This window comes from Spermophilus citellus (genome assembly GCF_964194105.1).
Source record: "Spermophilus citellus genome assembly, chromosome: 10".
Lineage (NCBI taxonomy): Eukaryota > Metazoa > Chordata > Mammalia > Rodentia > Sciuridae > Spermophilus > Spermophilus citellus.
The window spans coordinates 133,079,618-133,100,247 of record NC_138197.1 but is presented as its reverse complement, the minus strand read 5'-3'; the positions used below and the strand labels follow the sequence as shown (position 1 = coordinate 133,100,247).

The following is a 20,630-nucleotide window of genomic DNA, read 5'->3' as shown; positions in this document are numbered from 1 at the left end:
CCATTTTGTAACTCGAATCTACCCCTCAAACCCGATTGAAAAAAAAGGAGAAACGCCCGCGTCCGGGCACTGCGCAAGCGCGTCGGAGTTGGGGCAGAAGCACCTCCTTCCCCAGGCCGCAGGGCGTCGCGCGGCGCATGCGTCCAGCGCGTTGGAAACGGTCGCCGGGAGGAGCGCGCCTGTCGCACGCATGCGCACACGCCTGGGGCGGCTGGGGCGAGGTGGCCGGCCGCAGCTCACGCGCCCGAGTGACTTGTGGGCCGCCTTCGCGTTCAGGTCGGTTCGCGAGGAAGTCGCTGCTGAATCTTCGGCCGGCTGGTGCCGGGCGAGGAGCCCTGGAGGGCATAGTGGGGACCCCGTCGCGGTGAGCCTCGCGGTGTCCGACCTGCCCCCGCCGCCCCCGCGGGGAGGAGGTGGGGCCTTTGTGACGTCTTGGCGTGGGGGGCTGCGGGGAGAGGAGTCCGGCCTGCGGGCTGGGGGTCCCCCCAGGGCTCCGGAGGTGAGAGCCCTTCACCAGCCGTGGGCAAGCTGTCCGAAAGGAGCGCTTTTAGAGCTGTGTTTATATATATATATATATATGTCTATTTTTAGTTGTTGATGGACTTTTATTGGCTTACTTATCTGCGGTCCTGAAGCCAGATTAGGCAGTCAGTGTCCTTAGGTAAATGGGGTCTAATATCCAGTAAGATCAAAAATGGAGGCCACGGTTGAATAAATTCCGGGAAACACAGGACAACTCATGGAATGTTAATGAAGTCCCAGAGAAATGTTAATAAGTCCTTCCTGCCCAGATTACTTCTTTGGCTCACCTGTGTCCCACCCCTGGGCCTTCCCACCTACATTCCATCACTGAAAGAACTATAAGGAGGGGAGACAACCGCACTTCCACGGATTCCACCTCTTGGGTCCCCTTCTTCCTCCGGGAGAAGTCTTTTCTGCTGTCCTTTAATAAATTTGTAATTTCTACTCTGACCTTGCCTCCGCCGTGCTTCTCTGGTGTTATTCTTCAACGTTGGGGAAGCAAGGAATCGTCGAGAGTCATCAGTGGTAACAGTGCCAGGCAAGCGCTGTACCCCTGAGCCCCCGCCCAGCACTGGGGTTCTTAACCCTTTTGGCAAGGGTGTGGAGAGTCTAAGGACGCTGCCAACAGGCCTGGAGAAAACGGGGCTCTGCGTACCTCCAGGGTGTTCCAGGGACCCCTTGTTTCGCTCTGCTTAAGCCGAGAAGAGATTGCATTTACAGCCCACGTGCCCTGATCATGGTTCTTTCCCTGTGGATTCAGCTAACACAGATCGAAACTATTCAGGAAAAAAAAATGTAAAGGACATGCACAAACGTCCCCCTCGTTATTCTCTTAAATACTAGGACCATTTACATAGCATTAACAGTGCGTTAAGGCATAGGGACCTGGGCACTGGCCAGGCCCTGGTACTTGGATGCTGAGACAGAAGGATGACGGACCTAGCCATTTAGAGCACAGTCTGGGCAACTTAAGGGGAGCTTGCCCAAAAGTAAATGAGATATATGGGAGGATGTGAATAGGGCATGTGCAAACAGCATGTCATTTTATGTAAGGGACTTCATCATCTAAGGATTTTGATGTCTGCCAGAGGATCCTGGAACCTATTCCCCCTGGACATGGAGTTTACTATAAAAGGGTTAAAAAAAAAAAAAGGTGGTACCTATGTTGGTTATTTAATAAAGCCAGATTTATTCATAGCTAATATATTTACTTCCCCCAAGAAATCCAAAGCATTGATATTGGCAGATGTTTTGTTCTTAGAAGGATAAATGTGGAGAGCAATATCCAGCCAGAGATCTGTATTAGATTGTGAATAGCTAGATTTTGGGCGTGTTTTTTTTTTTTTAAATATAGGAGGGATGGTACTGTGAATTGAACCAAAGTTCATTCTACCACTAAACTGCATCTCCAACCCTTTTAGTTTTTTTTTTTTTTTTAATTTTATTTTGAAATAGAGTCTCACTCAGTTGCCCAGACTACCCTTGAACTTGTGACCTTCATGCCTCAGCCTCCGGAATAGCAGGGACTTACAGGGTTGTACCACTCTGCCTCATTTATATTTCTACATTTTGACAAATCTTTTATACCAGGCTGTATTAGAGTTCTCTAGAGGAACAGAATCAACAGGAAGTATAATTATAAAAAGGGGATATATTAGATTGGCTCATGTGACCAGAAGTTGGATAGTCCACCATGGCTGTCCGCAGGTGGAGAGCTGGAACAACCAAGTAGCTGCACCGTCCAAGAGGCTGAAGCCCCAGTATAAGAGGGATCAGTGGTGCTACCCCAGTCTGAGACCAAAGTCTTCTGGAAAGTCACGGTCACTGTCTGCTTTGGAAGAGAAGAAACGAGAATCTGATATCCTCAGAGGATCACAGCAGCAACCAAGAACTGGCTCAAGAAGAATCCAGCTTGCTTCTGCTGCTTTCTTGTTTTTCCAACTTTTTTTTTAATACTTATTTTTTATTGTAGTTGGACACAATACCTTTATTTTATTTATTTTTTATTTTTATTTTTTATGTGGTTCTGAGGATTGAACCCAGGGCCTTGAACATGCTAGGCAAGTGCTCTGCCACTGAGCCACAATCCCAGCCCCCTTGTTCTTCCAACTTTTATGCCTTTCCAGCCATCATCCTACTGGATGGTGCTGCGCATGTTTAGGGAGGGTTTCCATTTCAGTTTGCTATCCCACATGCCAATCATTCCTAGACACACTCTCACAGGCACACCAGCAATCCTCTTAATCAAATCAACCCAACAATTCGACACCAGCCTTGTGACTTGAATGGATTAACACAAACTGTGTGTATAATTAGTTGAAAACTGTAATCAGAATGTTGACTCTTAGTTTTCCCATTATTATAACAAAATGCCTGAGGCTGGGTAACTTTATAGAGGCTTATTTTGCTCACAATTCTGGAGGTTCAAGAGCATGGTGCTGGCATCTGCTTGGTGCTGGTGACGACATCCTATCCTGGTGGATGGTCTCACAATGGCAGGAGTATGTACAAGAGGAGCCTCCTGTGACTAGGCAGGAAGCCAGAGTGGAGCTAGGCTGTATAACAATCTTCTCTGAGAATTAAGGTGTCTCACATGGGAACTACCTTAATCTCTTACAAGGTAGCTCCCCTTGACCTAAGGACTTCTCATCAGGCCCCACCTCTAAAGATCCCACCACCTCAGCACCACCGCGTTGAGGACCAAGTCTCCAACATGTGAATCCTTCGGGGACAACCCATAGCAAATAGTGTATTTCAAAGAGAAGTGGCATGCTCTTCAATGTTTTTGTTTTGATTGACAGAACTTTCAGTACAATGACAGGTAACTTGCCACCTAGTTGCTTAGTGGCTGAGGTTGGGTCGGAGCCCAGATCTCACCTCCAGCCAACATCCCCTTCCACAAGCCCTTTGAATAAATGGAGCACACACGCACTGTTGAGGGCACCACGGCTTGTGCAGAGTCACAATATGCCCTTCTTCCACTGAGCCCTGTACTTCACAATGACTACTTTAAACCCTATCACAAGCCTTCCTGCCTGCCTGCCACCTATCCTGCCTCTAGCCTCACTCCTTTGTAGAAGAGGCAGGCTGAGCCACAACCCCAGCCCCCCCGGTGTCATTTTTTTCCCTGAGGCTTCATAATCATTTTTAAAAAGTGACAATATATAGTATGTTTTAAAAAAACTTAAAATATTGTGAATTATATGAAATAGCATGGTTCATCATTTTCCTGGTAAAAAAAAAATTAGCTGATTAAAGAATAAAGTGTCAGGAGACATCACAGGCCAATGATGGCAAAGGCTAAGTGGTTCTGTGTTCCAGAGAGGGAGAAGTCACTGCCAACAGAGTGATCAAGAGAGCACTCATGCCTTGGAGCTAGATGACCTCCCAGGAGGGACAGGCTTTGTGTCACCGAGAGGTAGAGCTGGTGGGGTGCTCTTCAGGAAATGGGACAGTGTGAACGGAGGCTGTGGAGGTAGGAAGCAGCTGAGGTGAATCAGTGTCGGGGAGGAAGATACATGAGCTCTACAAAATCAGGGCTGGGTGCCGCAGTCTTGCTGGGCACAGAATCACGAGCCACCACAGCTTTGTAGATTCAAACAGCAATTCTTTATTCCCGAACTCACACCAGCCTCCACACACGCTCTGGGGCAATCCCAGTTCTTCTGCCCAATTCACCTACTCTACGAGGCTTTCTTCCCAAAATACTCTCTGAATCTCACGAGAACTCAAAGGGAGCTCAGGTAGCAGGAATGCCCTATTTCCAGCAGCAATAATCCTCAACATCGAACTTCCCTAAAACCCAAGGTCTTAAACTGGGAACGCCCTTAACCCACTTCCTCAAACTGCAGGATACACCCTAATCCTGGATCCACCCTGGTCATTGAGCAGGGTCACCTTTCTCAAACACACATGCAAGGTCACAGCAAATTTCCAAGGCAAGTCCATTTAACATGGGGTACGCTGGCAAGGAAATATCAATGCGTCATTCCTACTTGGCAATGGCCCTCAGCATCTCCCCCCTTCTGATTAATTAAACAACAAGCAATGTGGCTTAAGGACCGTGCCTGGTAGGTTGTCCAATTCAACATATGGTTCTTACCCGTCATGGGAGAACTGACATTTAGGCGTCAGCTTCCTGTCTTAGGTTGAATCCACTGCAATCAGATCAACCCGTCACTGACTACCGGTCCAGCATTCAGCCATGCTTGTGGATAGGCCTATGCACCAGTGGGGGGGTGAGGTTCTTGCCTCACCTCTGTTGGCCCCCAAATTTAGCCTTGGTGCCAGTGGGGGGGTGAGGTTCTTTGCCTCACCTCTGTTGGCCCCCAAATTTTAGACCATCACTAGTAGAAGGGAGGAGGATACAGAAATGCCACGACACCAAGGCAATTGACGGCTCCTTTGGAAAAATTGCGTCACTGGTGACACCATCAGCAAAGATATGCCAGCATTACCACAATTAACATGGGTGCGCTGGCAAGGAAATTGCATCACTGGTGACACCATCAGCAAAGATATGCCAGCAGTACCACAATTCGCTGCACCAGACGATATTTCACAATGCATGCAACTGATATATAGTCCAGGCAAGTTCTGCAGGCAGTTCAAATCGGAGGAGTTTATCAATATGTCCATTTCCTCCCAAAGTAAATCAAGTCCTTGATTGAGCATTACTTGTTGAGTTATATTCATTGATGCATCAGTTTATACAGTTTACTGTGATGGCTATCATAGAAGCTGTAGTTTGGTTTTATCTTAGCCTTCACCGGCACTGGGATAGAGATGGGAATTCTGGCAATGATGCTAAAGAGACATTATCCTGAACAGAATTATTAAATATAATGAAAAGGAAAGGTGAAAGTAAACAAACAGATCTGTTAACCTCTTTTAAAAACAATCCTTAACAGCTGTTTACCTAATTTAAATTAGTAAGTGCCGCGTCTGGCGAAAATGGACCGAGTCCGGCGGGAGACGTCGGGGTTAAAAGAATTCACAGGCACCAAGGTTCTTCATCCAGGGGGAATCTGACTTTATTATCTCAGCTCATACTTATATATTTCTTGCAGACAGAATGGAAAGTTACTGGTAGGCGGAAGCAAGGACGGAGGGGGGCAGGTGGTCCTTGTCGACTCATACTAAGCCTTCAACCAGGAACCTTATCAGACCCAAGCAGGTCAGGACGTTCCCACATGACCATTATAGGCTGAATATGAAAACAGACACCACAAATCTTTCAAGGCCTTGGGAGCTGGCCTCTTTGACGTGCACAACAAGAAACCAGGGCCGGCACCAAGCCCTGGGGGCCAGGGGGGATCCGAGCCAGCAGTTCCCCCTCTTTTGTTTGTTGCACGTCAAAGGGAATCAAGTAGCCCCTGTCTTAGGTCGTTCACTGCCCTTACAGTGCTTACCCGTCTCTGGGGAGGCCCCATTCCCCTGTCTTAGGTTGCAGTGCAAGTGTGAAAGTTGCCCGTCTCTGGGTACTACAAGATCAGCTCGTTATTACCAAGGCATTTAGTGGTAGCGATCCAGCCAGTCATTATTGGGTTTTTAATTGGTTCCGGTTCGACAAGGCATAGAGTCAGAGGAGAGGAATAATAAAAATAAAGAAGAAAAGAAGGGGGCAAAAGGAGGAAGGCATGAAGCAGGGATCATTGTAGAAAAATCATCTTCGAATTGGTTGGAGACAAACTTCAGCAAGATCATCCTTGGTTTGTAGACGTTGATAATGGACCTGTATTGGCTTAGAAGTCAGAATGTTAATTTGGTCTTTAATAAATTGTGTCATTCTCTTGACAAGGCAGGGGCCTACAGCAACTATAAGGAGGAGACCGAAAAGCGGTCCCATATTGTGAGTGGCGGCATCTGCTTTAGCATTGCCTTCCGCCAGAGGTCCAGGAAGCTCTGAATGTCCTCGGATATGTCCAATGAATAAAGGATCTCGTCTAGCCCAAACAAGAAGCTGAACCGTTTGTAATTGTTCCATGATAGTAGATTGCCTGCCAATATAAGGGGCTGTTTCAATAACTAAGGCTAAATTGGCAACATAGAGACTATCAGTATACATATTAAGTGGGGTGGAATTGTAAAGTTTAAGGGCCATAATTAGAGCCTCAACTTCTGATCTTTGGGCAGACAGTTTAGGAACAGGGTGTCGAATTACTTGAGATCCATCAAAAACAACAGCAAATCCCCCTTTTGCTCCGTCTGTATAAACAGTCTGAGCCCCCGGGATAGGTTCCCCTTTAATAATTTTAGGAAAAATAATAGAACATTTTTTAAGGCCTTCTAGAAGTTTATGTTGGGGGAAGTGATTATCAATTTGACCTTTGAAATTACAGAGAAAAAGACACCAAAGATCATGTTCTTGTTGTAATTTTAAAGTCATATCCTGGGTATAAGGCTGAATGAGAATGTCAAAAGTTTTTCCAAACAGTGCATCACCCAAATATTTGGCTTTCCAGATCAGATTTATTACTAGTTCATAAAAGGGACTTATCACCCGAGAGTTAGAAGCGGGTAAATGGACCCAATAGATGGGACCTGTTTGCCAAAACACTCCAGTAGGAGTTAATTTTGATGGCAGGATTATAAATGATAGGGGTATAGAATAATCTATCTGGGTAACCTGTATCTTTTGTGGGGCTGTTTTTATTAATCTGAGTGCCTTCAAGGCTTTTGGGGTAGGTTTTTACAGGGAGGTGGGTGAGGGGTCTCCTCTCAAAAGGTCATACAGGGATTTAAGTTAGTAGTTCAATATACTTAATGTTTAATCAACAATGTGAATTTATTTACCAAAATTAATCTTTATCTTAAACAGTAAGAATTATTAGGCAATAAGGATCTTTCTTTAAAAAATAAACTTACATTTTAATAGGTGTTTATCATATCAAAATATGGACAAAATTTTTGCTCACATTAGTATAGTTAAATTAGGAAAATAACCTGAAATACCCTTAAATTAATTATAGTCAGTTTAGTATATATAAATCTCTTTTTTAATTGTTCTAACTTTTTACATCATCTGTTTAGATAACAATATAAAACCCCCTTTTTTTTTTTTTTTTTTTTTTTTTTTTTTTTTTTTAGGAAAATGAATATAAAGACCTTGTTTTACCCAAAGATGATTTCTTTCTTCTTTTTAGGATCCATGTGTGCTTTTTCTTTGTTGAAGCACCTTTTTCTTAAAAAAAAATATACTTTGGAACAATTTTTGAAAACCTTAGGATCTATAAACAAATTATTATACTTTAATAAGAAATATCAATGAAAATATAGTTAAAACCTTTAGATATTTTGTAGAAATAATTATAATAATTTATCATCTTATAAGTTTAAATAGTAACCTTGAGAATTAGAAACTACTTGATTGTATTTTCACTTAAAAGCAAATTTATAGTAAACACATTTATCTCAAATATCTGTAACTGAAAAGGCAGAGTATCTGATAAATGTAAATATAAAACATAAATTATGGGTTTCCTGTTGAAGGAAAACAATTAGGCAAATATATATTAATTAATCAATTAGGCATGTGCTAATTAATTTATAGATTAACAAATATAGGTTATTTAAATATCTAAAAAATATATATTAAGAATAAGAACTTAACTTATAATTGTATTAACTTTATGTAACCACGTGGCCTTAAAATATTTGGATCCATTTTAATTTATTTTTAACTAGGAGTGCACTCTTTTATGTGACGTCACTTGATGTAACTGAAATAAGATCCTTGAGTATACATTTTTATTTTTATAGTTAGCAATGAAAATAAGGATTTTTTGGTCATCACAGGAACTTTGCCAGCTTGTTCCTGTGGCGAGCAAATGTATCCTCATAACCTCCAAAATTAAAGGTAAAATATAAAGAAGCATATTTGATATCTCTCATCAATAGAACATTATTTAGTAACACAACTATAAAGAAAAGGTCAGGTTATTTAACTTAGAACTAGCTTAAATTTAGGTCTGTAACATAGAAACCTGTAGAATTAAATTTTGTCTGAAAAAGATATCTTTCGTTAGCATTTACAGGTAGGCATCTTTTTAAAAATACAGGCTCTGAGCAGCTCCGGTAGAAATCTGAAACACAGCAGTACAGGTTAGTGGCTGGAAGGCGGGACTAGAAGTCCTGTCTGAGTGACTGTGGAAGAACCAATCAGTAGCCCCAAAAGTGTGGAAAGTGGGACCAGGAAGCCGCTCTTCCGGCCAGGCAGTCCATGGTTACCATGGTGATGCAAACAACATGGAGTCCGCTGCTCATTTTGGAGGCAAAAGTTCCCCAAGTTTTCCTAGCCGATTACATTTTGTTTGATTTTGTCTGCATTTTTCCCCGCCTGGCTAAGATCTTACTGTGGTAGCAGCTTGTTCTGTCTCTGGATCGCCCCGTACACTCTGCCTTTTGGGGTTGTCCTCCTCCCAATCGGGGTTATAAGGAGGGAGCACAACAACGATCGGGGCCGTAGGTGCTTTAAATCTTGACTTCTTCATTTGACCCTCTAGTTCCTCTATCTCCCTTTCCAGTTCCTCCTCCTGCCTGCTGTTACCATGGAGCCCAGTTAGTAACTCCCTTATCTTAGAAATGTACTCAGCACTGTGAAGCCCAGCTCAAGGCCAGAGGCCTTGTTTACATATTTTTGTGAAAAACTAGTAAGGGAGTGTCTAGCGCCTGGAGTGCTGATCTTTTTTTTTTTTTTTTTTTCAGACAGTAGCCAAATAAAACAGGGCAACATGAAAATAGGAAATTTATCTACATTGAACCCTTTTGTAGAGATTTTTTTGCTGAAAATCCTAAAATAAGCCATGGTGAATATTCTGGAGAAGGTCAGTTAAGACTTTTTTGTGGGCCTATTAGGGAGGGGGAAGATGAGAAGGCAGGGTTGAGAGCAGCTAGGGTGGATCTAAGAATGAAGAAGGAGATGTGAAAGAATAATGGGAAAGGGGTAAGGACTCTGCCATTTGCTCTTCCTGGACCTGGTCAAGGACTTGTTCACATTCTGCAAGCTGTTCCTTAATCTTTATTTTATCTATTAACAAAGCATCTTTAACCAGTCTCCATAAAGAGAAAGTGGCGATTGGGATACTTTCTGGACCCTGATCCCTCAACAATCTTTGTAAATCACATCTGACTTGATCCAAATCATTGTTATTAAGAAATCCCCCTGTCAGAAACCAAGGACATGCCTGGGCAATAACTTCAACGAATTCTGTTACAGTTTTTGTTTTTATTCCTGTTCCTTGTGTGTTCAGCAGCTCCCTGAGTTCGTTGGCCAGACGAACATTTGCTGCTGAGTTACCCATGGTTCCTTATTTAAGTTGCAACTTTTTCCCCCTTCTCTTATGGAAGGTCTCTTTTTCTTATGGAAGGACCCCTTCTTCTAATGGAAGGCTTCCAGTCTCTTTACTTTATGGAAGGACCCCTTCTGCTTATGGAAGGCTTCCAGTCTCTTTACTTTATGGAAGGACCCCTTCTGCTTATGGAAGGCTTCCAGTCCCCCCTCTCCGTGGAGGGAGCCCCCGTCCGCTTACCTCCTCTTTCCGGTCGGCGGAACCTCCAAACTGCCGCGTCCGGCAGAAAATGGACCGAGTCCGGCGGGAGACGTCGGGGTTAAAAGAATTCACAGGCACCAAGGTTCTTCATCCAGGGGGAATCTGACTTTATTATCTCAGCTCATACTTATATATTTCTTGCAGACAGAATGGAAAGTTACTGGTAGGCGGAAGCAAGGACGGAGGGGGGCAGGTGGTCCTTGTCGACTCATACTAAGCCTTCAACCAGGAACCTTATCAGACCCAAGCAGGTCAGGACGTTCCCACATGACCATTATAGGCTGAATATGAAAACAGACACCACAAATCTTTCAAGGCCTTGGGAGCTGGCCTCTTTGACGTGCACAACAAGAAACCAGGGCCGGCACCAAGCCCTGGGGGCCAGGGGGGATCCGAGCCAGCAAGTAAGCAAACAGATCCGTTAACCACCTTTAAAAACAATCATTAACAGCTGTTTACCTAATTTAAATTAAACCATATAAATCACGTGAATAAAAAAAAATTCGGATCCATTTTTTCATGAGCGCTCCTCATATATGAAATATGGACATACACACATACAGACATACAACACAAAACAGTGCACACAACATACAACACATAAGACAATAAAGGCCTTGTAGTTTTACCTAGGTGAAATCTCCATTGCAATGTTTAAAAACTCTAGTCAAAAAATAAAACACAGTCAAAAAATAAAACTGATCAGAAAAACATTAACCTAGGTTTGTATGAGCTCAAAAAATAAAATAGAACTTTACGATGTGGGGAAAAATGCAATAATAAAATAGATATTGAAAAAAGCACCGTGGTTAATCACTGTCGCAGATGTAAGAATAGCCAAGCTGGAGCTCTGGATATCAGCTGTCATGGATTTGAGTCAAATCATCTTTTTCTTCTGTAGAAATTGCTTTAGTTAATCTCTCTGGAATCCAAATCGGCTGCTGTTCTCCCTGTGGAAACACACAAACGGAACCCCGACTCCAGACAATAACTGGATCAGGGCCTTTCCATTGTCCTGTTAGAATATCTTTCCAAAGTACCTTAGGCTTATGTACATTTTTCGGGTACATATGTCTTTCCGCAGCACTAAGTCCTGATGAATCCAAATTTAGAAAGTTTAGAGTAAAAAGGGTTATTTTAAGTTTATCTTTGGGGAATATATACCCCTTCCCAATACCCTCTTTTTGCTTTAATAGGTATGTTTTAATAGTTTGATGAGCTCTTTCAACTATGCCTTGTCCCTGTGGATTGTATGGGATTCCTGTTATATGAGTAATACCAAATGATGAGCAAAATTGTTTAAAAGAGGCAGAAGTATAACCAGGACCGTTATCAGTTTTTAACTGTTTAGGAACACCCACAGTGGCAAAATTTTGTAAGCAATGAGCTATAACATCTTTAGTTTTTTCTCCGGCATGAAAGGAGCCCATCAAAAATCCAGAAGAAGTATCAACTGTAACATGTAAATATTTTAATTTTCCAAATTCTGGCAAGTGTGTGATGTCCATCTGCCAAATATGGTTAGGTATCAGTCTTCTAGGATTGACTCCAAGATTAACTTGTGGTAAAAAGGTCACACAATTTTGACATTGTCTTATTACATGCCTGGCTTGTTCCTTAGTTATTTTAAAACGCTTTTGTAAAGTATTAGCATTAACATGAAACCTTTTATGAAAATTTGTAGCTTCTTCTAATGTAGAGAAAATATGTACATCATGTGTAGTTTTATCTGCTAAATCATTGCCCAAACTAAGGGCTCCAGGCAATCCTGTATGTGCCCTAATATGTCCTATAAAGAATGGATCTTTTCTGTCCCAGATTAAACTTTGTATAGCGGAAAACAAAGAGAAAACAGTAGAGGGGAAATCCTACCAGCATCTTCAAGGGATATAATAGCATTAACTATATATTGCTATCAGAAAATAAATTAAATACAGAATCTTTGAACATCACAAAAGCTTGTAATACTGCATTAAGCTCTACCTTTTGAGCTGATTGTTTGGGTACTAAAAATGTAAAAGTTTGATCAGGGGTAACTACGGCTGCTGTACCATTATTAGACCCATCAGTGAATATATTTGGAGCATTCATGATAGGTGTTTTCCTTGTCATTTTAGGAAAAACTACAGGATGCTTAGACCAAAAAGACAACAAAGGATTCGATGGCAAATGATTATCAAATGAAACATTAGATTTACACATGATTATTGCCCAAGTATTTAACTCATTAGCTAACTCATCAATTTGATCCATAGTATATGGAGTAATAATTTTATTGGGAGAAATTCCAAACACTCCCTTTGCTGCTCTTATTCCTTTGAGTATTAATTGTCCTACAGCCTCAGGATACCTAGTAAGAATAGTGTTAGGAGAATAAGATAAATGTATCCACAATAATGGACCTTCTTGCCAAAATACTCCTGTAGGAATATTTTTTGTTGGTAGTACAATAAATAATAAAGGCAAACTTATATCAATTCTATCTAGATGCATATTTTCCATATATGCTTCAATAATTTTTAATGCCTTTCTAGCTTTAGGAGTTAACATTCGGGGTGAATTTGGATCTGATGGACCTTTTGGGATATCAAATAAAGGTCCCAACTCTCCTGTTGGTATGCCTAGATAAGGCCTTATCCAATTTATGTCTCCCAATAACTTTTGAAAATCGTTGAGTGATTTGAGTTGATCTACTCGTATTTGAATTTTCGGTGGACGGACCATGGTTGAGGATAATAGAACTCCTAAATAATTAATTGGAAAATTTAATTGTACTTTATCTATTCCTATCTCTAGATTATAATTTTTTAATAAGTTCGTAAGTGTGGCATAACATTCCAGCAATATGTTTTTATCTTTATGTGCTAATAATACATCATCCATATAGTGAAATATTTTTAGTTCAGGATTTTGATTTCTAAGTGGCTGGATTGCTTTATTAACATAAATTTGACACATAGTTGGGCTGTTAGCCATCCCTTGAGGGAGTACTTTCCACTCATATCTCTCATCAGGACCTTCATGATTTAATGCAGGGATAGTAAATGCAAAACGTGGACTATCCTCGGGATGAATTGGAATCGAAAAAAAAAAAAACAATCTTTAATATCTATAGATAAAACATGCCACGTTTTTGGTAAAGCAGATAATTGAGGAATCCCTGATTGAGCAGATCCCATAATAACCATCTCATTATTAATGGCTCTTAAATCTTGCAATAATCTCCATTTACCCGATTTCTTTTTGATGACAAAAATGGGAGTATTATGGGGAGATACGGAAGGTTGTAAATGTCCTTCCGCTAATTGTTGTTTGACCAGATCATGGGCTACTTGTATCTTTTCTTTAGTCAAGGGCCACTGAGGAACCCACACTGGTCTTTCTGATTTCCAAGTAATTTTGATTGTCTCAGTGGCCCTTTCTGAAAATCCGACCCATGTCTGTCTGTTCCTTGATCTAATTGAATTGGTGCTGCTAAACCTTGTTCTTGTTTTTCTAATCTTTTTTCTTTCCTAACACCTTGTCTAGCCCTAGTAGTGGGCGCATTAGAATTGATGTTATTTGTTAACATCAAACCTAGTTGATCCAGGACATCTCGTCCCCATAAATTAATAGGAAGGTGATCCAAAACATATGGTTGTATAGTTCCTTCACATCCTTCAGGATCCTTCCAATCTAATACCATAGCACTTCTATGGGGATTAGTCACCACTCCTAGGCCTCGAAGCGTTTGAGTGGCTTGTTGTAATGGCCAATGTTTTGGCCATTCTCGACGAGATATGATGCTAAGGTCAGCACCTGTGTCCAGTAGCCCATTAAACTCGTGACCTTGAATATTTAGTTTTAGCATCGGGTGAGAATCTAAATTTAAAGACAACATAGCCCAATCTACACCTGTGGAGCCTAATCCCTTAGAACCTCTTTCTACATTATGACTAGAGAACTTATTATGTAGGCTGGGTATTATTAACAACTGTGCTATTCTATCTCCAGGTGAAATTACTGATATTCCTCCTGGAGAACTAGCTATAATTTTTATTTCACCTACATAATCGGGATCAATTACCCCAGGACTTATCATAAGTCCTTTTAGAGTAGAAGAGCTGCGTCCCAATAATAAGCCTACTGTTCCTTGGGGAAGAGGTCCTTTTACTCCTGTAGGAATGATTTGAACTCCCATCTCTGGAGTTAATACTCCTCTGGCAGAGGCGCAGATGTCCAACCCTGCGCTCCCTTGGGTTTGTCTGATGAGGGATTTAATGGACAATGTGTCCTGGGCACCACCCTGATGGTGTTGCTGGGTTCCTCCACTGCCCCGTATATTTGTGGTTGTGGGCCCCGGAGCATTGGGCCCTGTTGAGAGCCACAGCCAAAGGGGCCCCAGCAAACTTCCAGCTGCCAGCAACCAGCTGCCAGCTGATGATTGGCTCACAGCGGCCCCAGCAACATCTAGCTAATTGGCTCCTCCACGGAGCTGCTGATTGGGGGACTTCTTTGGCTCCGCCCATGCAACCCAGCCAATCGGCCTCAAGAACAGGAGGATTGTGGGAGGTGGTGAGGTTTGTGTGGGGGTGAGAGGCTTGTTGGAAGCCGGTGGTGGCAGTTGGGCTCTGAGGGGTTTTCCTGAGGAGCTGTTTTGTTTGGCATTTGTAGTTCTAAAAATAAAGTTAGTTTCTTTTGACAAGTGGCTCCTGAATTGTGCCCAGCCAGACTGCGGCAGGGCCCCCCAGTCCGTTTTTTGGCAATGAAGCCTGATGTCTTTCTCCACGATATCGTGGGTAAATACCTGATCCTTGTCCGTTTTTTGATAACGGAGTACCTTCTATGGTGGTTTGAGAACGGCATTCATTAGCCCAATGTCTCCCTCTATGGCATCGTGGGCAAATACCCGGTATTCTATTCCTTTGATTTCTAGTTTTGTTAAAACCTCTTCTTATGGGGCAACTCCTTTTAAAATGTCCTGTTTGTTCACAATTATAGCATGTTTCTGGCCTGGCATCTAAAGCCTGTTGTACTGCAGCTGCCAAGACTTGCCCTTGTTCATTAATATCTCTACATAATTTAATATATGTATTTAAGTCTTCATGTCTCCATGGTCTAATAACCTCTCTGCAGCAACGATTTGCTTGGTCATAAGCCAGTTGTTTTATTAATGGCATTGCTTGATCCGTATCCCCAGCTGGGTGTTGCTCAGTGAAATAGTGCTTGCCTGGTAGGCACAGGGCCCGGGGGTGATCACCTGCACCACATCCACACAGGGGCAGACTTACGTACTGTTCTACCATTCCCCCTCGTGCCAAGAGCCTTGGGACTCGGGCCTCTTGAGCTGCCTTGCCTGTACCTAGAGTGATGCACTGCTTTCCAGGGCTGCCGTGTGTGACTCTAGATGCTACTGAGCATGGGTCTGCCTTTGTTCTTTAAGGTCTATTTTGAGAGGCATACTATACTGGAACACCCTGTTTGTGATCCTATCTGAGTTGCATGAACCTGCTGCAGCCGCTCTGGCTTCTCTCCATGCTGACCTGGCTGCTGCCTCACCTTGGATTGCTCAGCTGCTTTGTGTCTGACCTTCTCTTGTACTTGGCCTTCTTTCTAGCTCTGCACTCTCAGCCCCATCCTTATACCTTTTCTTCAGATTGTGACTTTTGCAGACCTTTTAAACTGGCCCCCAACCCACCCCATGACCTGGCAGCATGATGGCGTCTGCCTGTAGAGCTGGGAGTTGGCAGATTCTAAGGTGTATGTTCTGTAAGACAAAGTCTGTATTCAGAAACTTGGTCATGGATCTGTTGGGAAAATGGAGAAAAAATGGGTGGAAAAAAAGGTGGCTAAGTGGTTTTTGTGCAAGAGAGTACTAGGTAAGCCACGGGAAGTTCCAGCAGGTAGCTGAGAGAGGGAGGCGCCGTTTCAGGCTGGGGCTGTTTTAGTTTGCACAAGCTGCCATAACAAACGCCCTCTGGGATCCAACTAGAGATTTAGCATCCAGCCCTAGATGCTGAAGGCCAAGCTCAAAGTGTCTGCTCCTGAGGCCTCCTCCTTGGCTACAGATGCCATCTTCTCCCTGTGTCCTCACAGGGTTGTCCCTCTGTGTGTCTGAGTTCTGATTTCTTCTTCTGAGGACCCCAGTCGTACTGGATCTAACTGCCACATTTTAACTTAGTTTTCTCAAAGATCTATCTTTAAATATAGTCACATTCTGGGGGTTAGGACTTCGCATGAGTTTTGAAAAGACACAACTCAGCCTACAATAGGACAGTATGAAGGTTTTGTCAAGGTAAAGCTAGATTTGAAGTGCTTTCTTTCTATGCTAAAAAAGTGTATATTTTGCCATTTCTTTGACATTTCTGAAATCAATATTTTTGACCTTCAGTTTTAAAATATACTTCTTTGGTTGAAAAGGAGAGCAGTACAGACTTTTACTGGTCAAAATCAAGCTTCATCTAGCATTGGAGGAATTGGCCTGTGCACCATCTTGGGGAGGGCAAGGCCTGCTTCTTCTCAGGTTGCCCATCTGGTCTTCCTCGGCATCAGTGACCCTTTAGTCTTTACCCCAGGCCCTTCTTTTTCCCTCTGCCTCAAAAACTCGGTTAGTTGAGAGCAAAAGAAACCAGGACCAGAACTCATTCTCAGAGAATGCAGGGCTGGAAGGGTTCTATGAACTGTATTGTGTCCCCTCCCCTTTCATGTGTTGAAGCCCCAACACCCAGTGTGACTATATTTGAAATGAGGAAGTAATTAAGGTTAAATAAATTAAAGGTCAAAGATCAGTGTCCATATGAGAAGAGATACCAAAGAACTCTCTCTACTTCTGTCATGATACAGAAGATGACCATCTGCAAAGAAGGCATCAGGAACTGACTTTCCAATCTAGAACAGTGAGAAAATAGATTTCTGTATAAGCTACCCAGTCTGATATTTTGTTATAGCAGCCCAAGCTGATTAATACACAGAAGAATGAATTCCTCTGAAAATTGTCATTGCCCCTTCAGCATTCATTGGGCTAACCATTATATGCTCTTTCCTGGACCAAGTATGGTCATCAACTGGATGCCCTTGGTCTTAGGCCAGCCAAGCGGTACCATGAGCATTATGCCAGGTGCATCCCCCTAAATCGGGAACAAGACAAGGCTCTACACTCTGGTACTTCTCTGAAACACTGTAGTGAAGTGTGTAGCCAGGAAAACTAGGCAAGAAAAAGAAAGCGTTCACATTGGAAAGGAAGAAGAAAAACTATTCGTGGCTGACATGATCAGGTATATAAAAATTCTAAGCAATTCACACACAAAAAATAGAACTAATAAATGAGCTCAACAGGCTTACAAGAGCAAAGAAAAAGTTGCATTTCTAAACATTATCAGTGAAGTTTTTGAAAATTAAATAAAAATCATTCCATTTGCAACAGCATAAAGAGATGAAATAGGAATGAATTTAACAAGAGCTATAGGATGTGTACGCTAAACACTGTTGGGGGTCATTAAAGGAGACAGACTTAAATGGGAAGACACTTAGGTTTATAGGTTGAAATATTTCATAGTATTAAGGTGATATTATTACCAAAATTGATACACAGATTCAACATAATTCCTACCAAAATTCTAGCTGCCCTTTTTAAATAAATTGGCAAGCTGATCCTAAAATTCACCTGAAGATGCAAGAGACCCAGAAGAGCCAAAAAGAATCTTGAAGGATTCTCACTTCCCAATTTTAAAATTTGCTACAAAGCTACATTAATCAAGATAGTGTGGGACAGGTGTAAGATCAGAGATGTTGATCCGTAGGATGGAATTGGGAGTCCATTTGAAGTATAGTGATGACACTATACATATGTAGCCAAATGATTTTCAAAAAGAAGCTTCAATAAGGAGAAGGGTAGTCTTTTCAACAAATGGTGCTGGGACTGTAAGGGTCCGGCAGAGCGTCGGAGAAAGAGACCACACAAGAGACTGGCTCCATGCAATTGGCAAAAGGGGATTTATTAATTCAGCATGCTGAGGTTCCAGGCTCACTCAGGAAGATAGAGCAGCCCAGAGCCCAGAGCAGAGGTCAAGCAGAGCTTAAGTACACTTTTTGGAGAGGGCAGAGGGCTTTGCATACATCAGAACAAATCATCATGAGGCGCGGGAAAATTGAACAACAACTCTGAGACAGGATTAGTACATTCATTGGCGGGAACAGTCTGGGCAGGGGTGATTGGTCATTTCTAAGCGGGGTACACATTTAAACTGATTGGTTTTGGAGCCTAGATGCTTACGTGCCGTGCTACTTGGAGCCCTTAGCTATTAAACAACCAGGGAACCAGGAGAAATATTTACTGGGCAGTTCAGGTACTGTTAGGCAGTTCCTAACAGCTACAGAGATTACAGGTTCCAGGGGTAGCACAGGAGTTGTAACAATGCCTTGTCTTTTACTTTTTAGCCCAGGCCTTGCCATTTAGAAACTTTACAATGCCCGGTCTTTTACACTTTAACTCAGACTTTTGCAGCTTAGAATCAGCTTAGAAATTTTACCTTTACAGGACAACTGGGTATCCATAGCTCCTAGAAGAAAAGATAGAAAATACAGAAGAAAGGGTAATAAGTGTGAGGTACAGAGTAAGAAGGTCTAATGTGTTTGCTGCATCCCAGAAAAAAAGGAGAGAAGAAATGAGGCAGAGGAAACAGAAGAGACAACGCTCTGATTGTAATCAGCCTTATCAAATATACACGTCCCTCTATTGAAGAATCCCAAACAAGATTAAAACAGAACGACAACAAGCCACTTCCACCTAACATACCTAATGATATTGCAAGACAACCAAAGACAGAAAGAAAATTGTCAGTGTGTATGGAGAGGAGGCCCCTCACAGAGCGAGAACTTGATTGGCTCTAGAGCAACAAGACACATCAGAAGACAGCAGTAAGAATAACTTCACAGAAAATAGCCGCCCGGGAAACTTTCAAGAATTAAAGTGAAATGAGCATATTTTTTAAAAAAGTTGAGTCTGTGCTAGCAGACCCCTTCTAAATAAAATAGTAAAAGTTCTACTTCAGGCTGAAGGAGAGTGATCCCAGAAGAAAGTATAAGATGAAAAGAAAATGTGTGGACAGATATACATTTATACATATAAAACACTGATTAGGGCTGGGGTTGTGGCTCAGCGGTAGAGTGCTCACCTTGCACGTGCGAGATCTGGTTTCAATCCTTAGCACCACATAAAAATAAATAAATGAAATAAAGGTAAAAAACAAAACAAAAGAAAAACATTGATTAAAGCTCTTTTCTAGGGCTGGGATTGTGGCTCAGCGGTAGAGCGCTCACCTAGCATGCGCGGGGGCCCTGCGTTTAATCCTCAGCGCCACATAAAAATCAATGAATGGAATAAAGGTATTGTGTCCAACTACAACTAAATAAATAAATATTAAAAAAGAAAAGCTCTTTTCTAAAAAGAATAATCATGTATAAAGGTTAGAGAAGTGTTACTATTTATTTAGATCTTCAGTATTTTTGTTCTATTTCCTGTTTTGTTTTCTTAGTCCTTTTTAGGTCTTTAATCTACCTGGATTTATTTTTGTGAATGGTATTAAGAAGCAATTCAATTTAAAATTTTTTTAATATGGAAAACTAACTATGCTAAAAATCTGCACCCATTTATTAAATCCTCTTCCTTTTTTTGGTCCCAGCTGTTTGCATTGTGTTTTCATAGATGTGTGAATCTGTTTTGCTAATCTTCATTTTGATTCAGAATATATCTCAGTAGCAATATCTTAATAACAGTAGCTTCATAGTAAGTCCTGATAACTGGAAAAGCAAGTCTCACATTATTCAAAATATTATTGGTTGTCCTTGGCTTTTTGTTCTTTCACATAGATTTAGAACCAGTTTATAAGCTCTTCAAAAAGCTTGGTGGAGCTGGGTACAGTGGTGCACACCTGTAATCCCAGTGGCTCAGAAGGCTGAGGCAGGAGGATTGCAGTTCAAAGCCAGCCTCAGCAACTTAGCAAGGTCCTACTTAACTTAATGAGACTCTGTCTCTAAATAAGATATTAAAAAAGGGCTTGGGGGTGTGGCTCAGTGGTTAAGTGCCCCTGGGTTCAGTCCCCAATACAAAAAAAACAAAAAGAAAAAGAAAGAAAGAAAGAAAGAAAAAGAAAAAAGCTTGGTGGAGATTTTTAGTAATTTGCATTTAACATTAATATTTAATATTTTGGGGGAGAATTCCCATTTTTCTTTTTTTAAAATTTTTTATCCTAATTTGTTATAAATGACAGCAGAATGCATTACAATTCATATTACACATATAGAGCAAAATTTTTCTTATTTCTTGTTGTATACAAAGTATATTTATACCAGTTGTCTTTTCATACATGTACTTAGGGTAATGATGTCCATCTCATTCCAAGTTCTCCAAGGAATCTCCATACTGCTTTCCATATTGGTTGCACCAATTTGTAGTCCCACCAGCAATGTATGAGTGTGCCTTTTTCCCCACATCCTCACCAACACTTACTGTTATTTGCATTCTTAATATCTGCCATTCTGACTGGAGTGAGATGAAACCTTGGAGTAGTTTTGATTTGC

The 20,630-nt window shown here is 41.7% G+C and overlaps 1 protein-coding gene across 3 annotated transcripts in view; it reads left to right on the top strand.

Moving 5' to 3' along the window:
• The first annotated feature begins 80 nt into the window (after positions 1 to 80).
• The window catches only part of LOC308657499 (uncharacterized protein), an 80,201-nt gene continuing 59,651 nt past the window's right edge, over positions 81 to 20,630 (top strand). For all 3 annotated transcript variants that reach the window (XR_014023950.1, XM_081309235.1, XM_081309234.1), the window contains exon 1: positions 81 to 499. Coding sequence is in view for 2 of the 3 variants with exons in the window: in XM_081309235.1 (XP_081165361.1) it covers positions 191 to 499 (309 nt within the window). In the remaining variant the exon portion in view is untranslated. The remainder of the gene's footprint in view (positions 500 to 20,630) is intronic.